This window comes from Bison bison, unplaced genomic scaffold, assembly GCF_000754665.1.
Source record: "Bison bison bison isolate TAMUID 2011002044 unplaced genomic scaffold, Bison_UMD1.0 scf7180017864035, whole genome shotgun sequence".
NCBI lineage: Eukaryota > Metazoa > Chordata > Mammalia > Artiodactyla > Bovidae > Bison > Bison bison.
The window spans coordinates 12,606,907-12,617,888 of NW_011494607.1; the positions used below are offsets into that span (position 1 = coordinate 12,606,907).

Below are 10,982 nucleotides of genomic sequence, written 5' to 3' on the forward strand. Positions count from 1 at the left end.
AGCAACTAAAATCCAATGGTTGAAGTTCAGTATAAATTTTAGGAAGCGTTGTGATATATTAGGGAAATAAAGGACTTGAACTGATAAACAGGATCCTGGATTCTCAGCCAATTTTGTTATTTATTAATATCCCTAAGCTTCAGTTTCTTCCTAAATTGAAAGAGAAAAAAAAATACTTTCCACCTCTTAGCAGTGTAATACGGATTAAATGAGAAAAATGACCATGATTTTTCAGTGTGAGCTGCAAATTACTTATACAAATTTCAGTTATAATAACAAGTTCTACACTTTGAGAATACTTTTTAAATGAAATAAAATTGTAAAAAAACTTCTAAAAATTTCAAGCTATGTTTCAGAATACAATTTTACTAGTCTTCAAGAGATATTTGTATATGTAAAATAAAATCTGCTCTCATTCTTTTAAATTAATACACTTCTATCCAAATATACTGGCTAGTTTACACAGTATTTGTGATGGAACTGATATGCTAAATATTTTCAAAAGGACTTTTTGATAATCAACATGCTATCTAGAATTATGTTTTTAAATGAGTGTAAAGATATTTTCATAAAAATACTATATAAAAATATTAGTTCTCCATATACTAGTAGATTTGAGAAACGTGGTTTTCAAAATTGAATTATGTTTTCCAAAATCACAAAGAAATAAAAGCTTTTACATCAACTGATGAAAACTGTAATCAGTTTTCATAATTGTCCATATTTCAAACTACACTGTTAACATACATCACAACAGGCTGCCATTCTAGAAAGTGCCCAGATAAACTTGCCTTTAAGTGACTAACTACCGTTATTTGGCTAGGGACTCACTACCATCCTCTCCCAAACTCTTTAGTTTTCCTCAATATGGGACTGAAATTTGTTTTCAAACTCTTAACAGGATCACTGAAAGGAAACAGGAGAAATACTTATAAAGGCAGGCCTGGATTGATTCCAGAGGCAAGTACTCTCACAGCAATGCGTTGGAATTATGCCAAGGAGGGAAATGTTTTTGCAAATGAACATAGTGCCATGGTTAAGTATAAGGTATTTAATTCCTTTGTCAACATCACTAAGGTTAAAAATTAAGAAAGTTACGTGGTAGACAAAACAGTGCACACATCCTCTTTTAGCTTGAACCATAAGAAGGAATCTTGAGTCCTTGAATCACATGTTTTTAATGAACTCTCACTATTAATGGGAGAAGGCAATGGCACCCCACTCCAGTACTCTTGCCTGGAAAATCCCATGGACAGAGGAGCCTGGTAGGCTGCAGTCCATGAGGTCGCTAAGAGTCGGACACGACTGAGCGACTTCACTTTCACTTTTCACTTTCGTGCATTGGAGGAGGAAATGGCAACCCACTCCAGTGTTCTTGCCTGGAGAATCCCAGGGACGGCCGGGCCTGGTGGGCTGTCGTCTATGGGATCACACAGAGTCGGACACGACTGAAGCGACTTAGCCGCAGCGGTAGCAGCAACAGCACTATTAATACCTAATTTCACCTATTCCAATGCAGAATTAATGCAGAAGACAGTGAACTAATTTTACTTTATTTTTAAGCACCTTGGCACAGTTTGCAGGCGACAATAATTTGATACTCAAATGTGGTTCCAATGCTTGAAACCAAAATAAATGAATGTAAATAATCTTAATAGTACCACATTTAATGAGATGATTTTCATCATTTTGAAGAAACTGGAGACTTCTCGGAAAATATATCTCTTCACTGCATTTAAAGACTGCTTTTCATACTAAATTCTATACTTAGAAGTACAGAAGTCAAACAATTCCTGGTTGATTTTCTTAGTAAGTAAATGTAGAGATCATTTGAGTTAAATTACACAAAATAAAACAAAAAAGATTATAATTTGCTTTAAAATTCTTTAAACCTTAAAAGAACAAGATCTTTAATGTTATTTCCCAGTTTCTTTTTAGACAAATTTAATTGTGCACTTTTATATGAATTTTTATGTGTTCCATTTTTAATTGTGCAAACATTTTAAATTCCAATTTCACATCAATCAAAATCTGCATACTACTGAAACCGGCTGCTTTCACAGCTGAAGTGTAACAGTGTGTCATTAAAATGTTCTTATAATAGTTATTGTTGAATCCTCCATCATTTTCAAGTACCTGTTGTTAATCTCAAGTCAATAAGAACATTCCATTTCACTGAATTGATGAATTCACTAAGAATATTTCTATACTTACCAGTGGAATAGCATTCTGCCTATTAGTAGTGATAAATCTCCATCAGTTTTTGATTTCCATACATATGCATCCTGCAGGATGTTCTACTTAATAAAAAATACTACTAGCGAGGGAAAGGAAAAGATGACAGTGGGTAGACAGGTTTGACTCCTTCACGGAATGGCCAGGGAGGCTGCTAAACTGGTCTAGGGGACAGGAATACACCATCTCTGTTTAGCTCAGAGCTCACTTTACAATGTCAGCTATGGCAGGAATGATAATTGAGTGCTGGGTCAGAGGCATTTTATATGCTAGCGACCATTCACATGAAGTATTTAACACTTCAATCAGGACAGAAAAAACATATTTATTCAGTTATTCCATCTAAATAGTGCATTTAGTAGAAATATAACACAAGCCACATATGCAATTTTTACATTTTTAGTAGCCACATTAAAAAAAGTAAAAAGAAATAACTGAAATACTTTTAATGTTATATTGATTTAACCCAATATTCCTAATGTATGAGTTTTTCAAAATCAAAGTAACATAAAAAATTACTGATGTTTGCCACATTTTTTTTTGTACCAAGACTTTGAAATTCAGTGTGTAAGTCATACTTACAGTATATCTTAACTTAGAATTGCCATTTTTTAAAACCTCAGATTCACATGTGGCCACCGGCTACCTTCCTAGACAACACAGATCTAAATATTTGCTAATTTCTTGAAACATTCTATGAGAATGAGAATTTTATAAGAAAGTAATGTGATTTACATATCAAACTAGAACCAAGGCATTTAAGTTCAGCAATGAAACAATAATACTTGCTATGATTCTTCCTGCTTTCTGATGGAAGCCAGAGCAACACTGTCGCTAAAAGTCCAGGCTCTGGAATCAGAACATTCTGAGTTCGAATCTAAGCTAGGACAATTACTTACTAAAGTAACTGCAAGCAATCTTTTACCCTTGACAGCCTCATTTTTTTTTTTCTGTAAAATAGAGGTGATAATGTTATCTATCTCATTAAATGAACTCTTTTGTGTAAAGCACATGGAAGAGTATCTGCACATGGTAAATTAGCAAAAAACATTTAGTTACAATAATTATTTTTCACTACAATTCCCTCTAAATTAACTGGGAAGTACGAATATTAAAATTATACAGCTGCCTTAGGGGTACAAAGAATATATAAAAGTTATTTCGGGTAATGTATTATGTTTTCTAGTTTATAAGAGACATAATATAACCTGATTATATTTTCAGGATATTCACAAACAGAAAAAATATCTATTGATTTTGAATATCCCTGGACATAGTTTTAAATAGGAAAAAAACTGGCCAATTATTATGACTACATAAAGCTATGTGAGAGAAAATTCAGTTTTATTACATAAAGGAAAAGGTCACAAATTCATATGCTATTATTATTTCAAAACAGAAAATGTCCAGCTGATATATTCTGATAACTAAAACTTTACTTTGGCCCACTTCCACAAAAATGTAGTCTACCTAAAACTTGACTTATCAGAGGGACACTCCTTTTATTATTTAGTCCTGGAAAGAAATACAGCTTTGGCAGAAGCAACCTCAGAGATTTAGCAAGTGAAATCTGATGATTTTTGCATAGAAATTTTAGTACTTATAAAAAATAATTCTAAGTGTGTAACTCTATTTGTATGTATCTTGTCTGTTAGAAGAACTCTTGTTAGCAGCCCCCTCAATGCCCTTTTCCTGCTACCCATGAGTCCAGACAATATGGGTTTCAAAACAAGAGGAATCACACATCATTCAATCCTAATTAATGCCACCTCACTCTGCCCAATCTCCTTTCTTAAATCTCATAGCCCAAAGTGCAACTGTTGTCTTCCAAGTCAAGCACAGGGTTAGTTAAATCTTAGGAAGGAATACCACTATCATCAATATTTACTGCAATACCTATTGCACACTTAGTGCAGAAATCACTGTAGCGAATCATCAATAAGTTCAATAGTGACTTTGCTTAAAATCCACCAAATCGGATTGCTGGTACAAACTGACTCACCTGTTCAAATAATCATTATTACTTGAAATCTTTGACACTGAAACAGAAAAAAAGTGCAAAGAGAAATTTTAATAGCACATATTACTTACGTTCACAAGTGTCCCCTTTCTGCTGGAAGCCTGCTTTGCAGATACATTTTCCAATGGGCACTAACCATTCTCCTTCTGCGCTGCAGTGCATCCTGGGAGAGTTTTCCGCTTCTTCCTCTGCACTGCTGACACATGTCCCTCGGACCTCGACTAAAGAGGAAAATTCTGAACCAGTCACTGTATCTGGAAAGATAGCTAAGTTCTCAATAATGGACCAGCACTTCTTGTAGTACACTTTGACTGAAACCAAAGCTATGCAAGCCCCTACATCCTGAAAGGCAAGATAGAATCCCTTTTTGGACAAAGGTCCAATCTCTCTCACCTCAGTGTTAAGCTTCATCTTTCTTTCACCAAGGTCACCTTGGGTAAAACTTTCATCTGCAGCAATGGTGTCTATTTTGACATAGAGATTTTCTCTTATATTCCTGCCAGTGTCGTAGTCTGTTTCATAATAGTACAAATTAAAGGTTTCCTTGCAAGTTCCCAGGACTCCAGGAAGACTGTTACAATCCCTCAGGGTGAATTTCAATTCTACAAAAATCCTTTGTGCATTGCCTTTCGAAATCCAGTTAGTCCGCAGCCAGTTGTTTTGGTTGGGCTCCATGACCTGGCAAACCTGGTATGTTCGGATTGGGGTATAGTTCTCATCCAAACCACTAATTTCTTCCCACTGTAAAATTTAGAAAAGGTCATCAGTCATTCATCAAATAATAAAATTAGGGTTTTGCAAGTGCCTGAGGACTCTTCAGTGTGGCACAAATGCATATCTTTGAAAAAGTGAGGTGAACTCCTACGGTGACAAACAATGTAACCTTTAGAATGAGTCTCTGTTCAGCTTCATCCTGGTGGCAGAACATCATTTAGGTTGCTTATATTGTTTATGCATACAATAAATCTTTCATTTTGCTTAGTATCTGTTTGCTGGTGTATCAGTGTTGCTTTTTACATGTTTGCTTATGCCAATGTCTCCACTGAGCTTATGATTTTTATAGACTAAAGCACATAACGAAATGACTTAAATTACCATTTAATGCATATACATACAGCTACATGGTGGAATTTTTGATCACTCCGTTGACATTTTAAGTGTTGATGTTATATTTAAATTAAGAGAGTACCTAAAAACACAGGGAAGAAAATGCCAAGAGTACTCTGAAATGCAAGAGCATTTCACAACATGTTGATATTCATAATGGGGAATCTTTCACAATCTTTGCAAAATGAGATATAAAGGAGTAATGTTTTATAGAGCTATTTATTTACTGTAGTGTTGTATATAATATGGTCCATAATGCCACATAACTATAAATAATTATAAAAGTATGATTCAATGGACAATAAAATGTCCATGGCAAACCAGAACATTGAATCACATTTAGGTAACAAGCTTTCTGACAGGAAAAATATCTGATGTTTAAAAATACCCATTCATATGCTGATATAATATATACTACAGCAAACTCATTTATTTTCACAAAAAAGGAAAATAATAAGCTCAGCTAAATTTGCAACAATTTAAAGCTTATTAAACCTTGCTAAATATTATTTATATTGCTCATTGGTTAATAAATTCATTTCACCTAAAAGCCTAAGGCAATTGTTGTTTATGTCCTTTCTTACCATTATTACAAAATTTCCAACTTTGTATTTATGATACCTTAATAGTGAAATTGTCACCTACTTGTATTCATTTCCCTAATAGGAAATGCCAAATATAAAATCCTATTAGTCTTCTAATCCAAAGTCACATAGCATGCAATATTTAAACTACTGCTTCAAGAAAAGCACATGGGAAAAAATAAGCATGTGGTAATGAGTTTTATTTATAAAACTTGATCAGAAACATTGGTTTCCTTACATATTTTGTAAAATACTAATATCTACTTTTAAAAGTAGCTCTGAGAAAACTAACAAGACAAAGTAGCAATATCCTGAAATTCAGAAATTTCTTGTGATGACATATATTTGCTACAATTTTATTATACACACCATCAAAGGTCCTCAAAAGTAGCAAACAGCCCATTATCATGTTTAGCTTTTTACTCAACACAACTTAAGTGTGTGACTAGTTAATGCAGTGCATAGTTTTCCATTTTAGTTAGCTGCTTATAATCTTCTTGAATGGCTCTTAGCCAAATATAACCAAATTCATCCATTTGGATGAGCAGATTTTAGTCTTTTAATTAGGTTGAAATTATTAAAAGAAGTGAAACTAGTAATAGCATCTACCAAAAAGTGAAAAGCTCCAAGGATAAATGTGCTCTTTTTAACAATTCCCTAGTTAGAAGAAGCCAAGGCAAATTATTAGAAAGGAATACATCTGCAGAACTCTTTTTTCTAGCTCTAAGAACAATTATATTATTTTGTTCAATGCATGAAAAATCAATTTTACTACCAATGAAACTCAGTTAACTTTAATGCTTACTTAAAAATTTATTCCTGAAGGGAAACTTTAGATGGATTGAGACAAAATGAATGCATTTAATGCAACTTTTGGTTTACTGTCTTACTAAGAGACTGCAGTGATTTCTACACTGGGAAAGAAGTCTTAGTTTGGCTAGTGTGCTTTTATAGTATGCTTATAAAATTATTTCTAGACACTTATATCAATAATATTTTATTTCCAGTTAGATATTTAACCACATGTAAGCCAACCCATTTTATACATGAAATACACTGTCAATCATCATTGTCTAATATTATCTGCTGATTCATAAGATATGTAGGGTTAAGTTCACTCAAGATATTTTGCACTGATAAAATGTCCATTTCAGTCCAAGATAACACAGAAAGTCATGGTTTATCATGTTAGGGATTGCATGGATGAAATATTAGAAACATATATCAGTTTACTTCTCCTTACGAGATAAAAACCATCCTCTATCTCCATTTGTTTTAACTGATGAAGGGTGGAAAATGGGCCACATCTATCATTGGCAAGAAAGGTGCTCAATTTTTTTGTGAATGCCTTCCTATAATGTATATTATTTTACTCACAGAAACCATTCAACTTTCAAGGTTAAGTATGACATTCATACTTCAAACTCAGCCTACTTTTTATATTTAATCTGTAAAATACTTGTCATTTTTTTCATAGCTCTTTCTGACCAATACAGATAACTGCAATATGATCTTAAGCATCTCAAATATTCATTTTAAAAACCTAATCTACTTTAAACAGATTTGCATTGTTCACGTTTTACGTTTTTTAAACTAACTTCCAGCTTATGACATGTTCATTTCATGATGTTCTTAAACTCAAAAATCTCTTTCAGACTTTCATTCTTTGCAAACTTTTTATATCCTCACTTATACTTAGGGCTCTTTGACTCCAAACTTTTCATTGTACCAAAGATTAACTTAAGTAACAATGGGGATTACAATTCCCTTTCTTGGAGCCTTTTTACTTAGTAAGGGATGAAGTATGTACCCTCCTTCACAATTAAAATAATACCCAAAGACATTGACATCAAACTAAATTTAAGTAAATGATGTATCTTTCTGGATACATGACACTTAACAGAAGTTTTTTAGAATCTACTTATATTCTCATAAACTTTTATTGGACAGCTTTCACTCATTTATTATAACAGATTTTTACTCTGATATGTGCTTGCTCTGCCATCACTTCTGATTAATAAGAACAGGTAGCACATAGTACAAATTTTGGAGAATCCAAATCATATTTCATAGCAAATTTTATGTTAAAATGTTGAGCATATTAGACTTTTAGTTATCCTTTCATGTATATTTTGAATAATGCTAAAACGTTTTTCAAAAGAGGAAAACAGATTACCTACTGTTTTTAAAGAACTACACACAACCTACCTGGTGATGATACTAAAGAAGTATAAAGTAACTAAAGAGATATGAGTTCATGAAAGGCATATTCTCTGTAATTAGTTAACATTTATAGCCTGGAAACTGACATATGGTCCCACTCACAGAAGAACTCAAAAGATTATGGTTAAAGAGATTTTTTTTTTTAATCTATTTTTCAGAGTTCTAAGTATACCATCTCTACTCCAAGAATTCAATGTCTCATTATAAACCCAACAAAATATTGAACAAGATATGTGAAATCAAAACTATTTAAATGTGAAGAATCTGAATAACTCCACTGGGGAAGGGAAAGAGGTTTTATTTCTTACTTTAAAAAACAGAGGTTGGTATTTTATGAGGAGAAGCACTTACCCCATTGGGTGGAGAGGAAATCCATTCCAACTCTGTTTGTTGTGCTTTAGAATCCAGCAGTAGTACTGAAAAAGAAAGTTGCATTTCTAAATGTTAGATGAAAAGGGAAAACATGTTTGTAAAAGTTATTAAAGTCAATCTAATTTTTAAAACAATTATCACTTTATGATTTAAAATGTATAAACAGTTATTTATATTAGTGAATGATGAAATATAGACCCACCTGACAAAAATATTCCACTTTCTTAAGGGAAGAAAGACATTGAAAAACCAACTTACATTTTTTAATTGAAATGTTAAAATTAATTAGAAACTTGAAAGTATGAAAGCAAAAGTAAAAAAATGATATGTGATGCATACTGATTCAGTAGTAATTATATATTATAAAGAATTCTGTAAACCACTGAGTGCTCTAAATTTTGTCAAATAAAATAGCATTAACATAATAAAGCATAATTCCATATTACTCCTCAGTCACTGACTTGTACTATTCTTCAAAAACTATTTCCTTGTGCCTTTTGAGAATTGGAGTTTATTTTTTTAACTTTCCACACACAATGTCTTCTCTTAAGCCAAAATGACTATAATTAAAAATCATATTAAGCAGTGTTACTATGAGAAAAGTAAATTGCCTATCACTTACAAGATACATTTCTGGGTTATTCAAACATCTGTTTTTAATATTTCTACTTTTTAAATTTACAAATATTTCAAAGCATTAGCTAATTCTCAAAATGGGATATTCAAACTTTGACTTAACTTTTAAAAACAGTTATATTATGCTTTTACGCTACCATAAAGTATAATGCAATTAATATTTATATAAATGTAATAAATGCTCCGGATGCATTTACAATACAATATAATGCAAGGTAATGCATTCAAATGTCACACATTAATATATACCATGCTTCCAATTTGATATATTTTACTGCTTTTTAGGACAATTAATCTCCTAAAGCATTCACTCTTTGCTCAAACTAGTTTCAGAATTATGAGTTTGTATTCTTCAAAAATATTTCCATTATTCCATAGCATTTTAACAAATGAATCAATCTTTCCAGAAATAATGGTGAATATATTTTCAGGCATGTAAATATACTTGCCATCAACCTCAACAAAATGTTAAAATTTGAACTTAAATGAAATACATGCTTAGATAAACTTTTCAATAACTATGAATAGAGTAAAACACTGTGGTGTTAAAGGTTATGAAAATTTTTTACTCTAAGAAAAGAGAGAAACAGTTGATGTGTTCGACTCCTTCACACTAGTCAAGGTTATTCCCTGTAACTGAATATAGATATACAAACACTTTTTTCTCAAAATGTTTTATACTTAAGACTCTCAGGGAGACCATGATAGCACTCACCCTTTCGAATAATAATAATAATTTTAAAAGCCACGCTTTTAAAATACTAAGTTGTACTTCGAACTAGGAACATCAATAAATGTTTGGACTACTGAATTTATAGTAAATGATTTTTAAAGTTTATTTTGTTTTTGTCCTCAAATGCACAAACAATGTGGGTTCTATGTACTTTTCTTTAGAGATGATTTATTTTATTATTATTATTATTATTTCCGTCTTTCATAGTGACAAGTGAATTTTAAACCCAGGAGACTTTCTTGGGTCATTTTTGAAGGTGAAATAAGCACCTTCAAAGTAAGTGATGATTTACTGCTTTTCCGTTACCCCTCGGTACAGCCTGGGGTGAGAGCCAGGGACCCAGGTGGGGCGGTGATGGCAAACAAGTTAAGAGAGAAACACACGAGCAAATAAAAACAAAAGGGAAACCGGCCCCTGAGCGTTTAACTAGCTCTTAAAGATTCAGCCCGTCTCCCTTCCGCTGTCTGCTCTCTGGCCCAGCCGGTAACTGCGCGCTTTTGCCTTCCCGCTCGGAGCACCAGCCTCTCTTCCCTCCCGCGGAGGCGTAGCCTGGCGGTCAATCGGGAACGCGGCGTGCGGTCCCGGGTTCCGGGACTCTGAGCCCTCGCCGCGCGGGCTGGGGTGGGGGATGCGGGGGGTGCGGGTGAGGAGCGAGATGCCGGGCGCGCCGGTGGAGCCGGCACCCGGCCGCGCGGGCAGCAGCGAGAGCCGGGGCGGGGCCGTCGGCGGGGCGGGCGGGGGCTGCCAGACGGGCGCGCCTGCCGCGCGGAGCATCCATTACGCCTCCGCCAGACCTGGGCACTCCAGGGAACCGGTGGCGCCCTAGCTCCAGAGGGAGCCAGGAGGAGGAGAGAGGCTATCGGGAAGCGTCTCCTCAGAGGGGGCAGCGGCAGCGGCATTAATGGAGAGGAAATACAGCGGCTGCACTTCGCCTCCAAGCGTTAGACTGACTTATATGCGCGCTCCCAGTAGCGGGAACCGACCTCCCCGAGAGAACATGTGCGGGAAAAGTGGAGAAAGGAGGTCTCTCATCTTTCTCTAATCATTCCCATCCGCTCCAGAGAGCTAGGCA

The 10,982-nt window shown here is 34.5% G+C and overlaps 1 protein-coding gene across 1 annotated transcript in view; it reads right to left on the reverse strand.

Annotated features, from left to right (window-relative positions):
* Positions 1 to 10,982, reverse strand: part of EPHA7 (EPH receptor A7) — a 209,628-nt gene that overhangs the window by 196,214 nt on the left and 2,432 nt on the right. Inside the window, 2 exon segments of the mRNA XM_010834724.1 lie at positions 4,327 to 4,996; positions 8,521 to 8,585. Coding sequence (XP_010833026.1) covers positions 4,327 to 4,996; positions 8,521 to 8,585 — 735 coding nt within the window.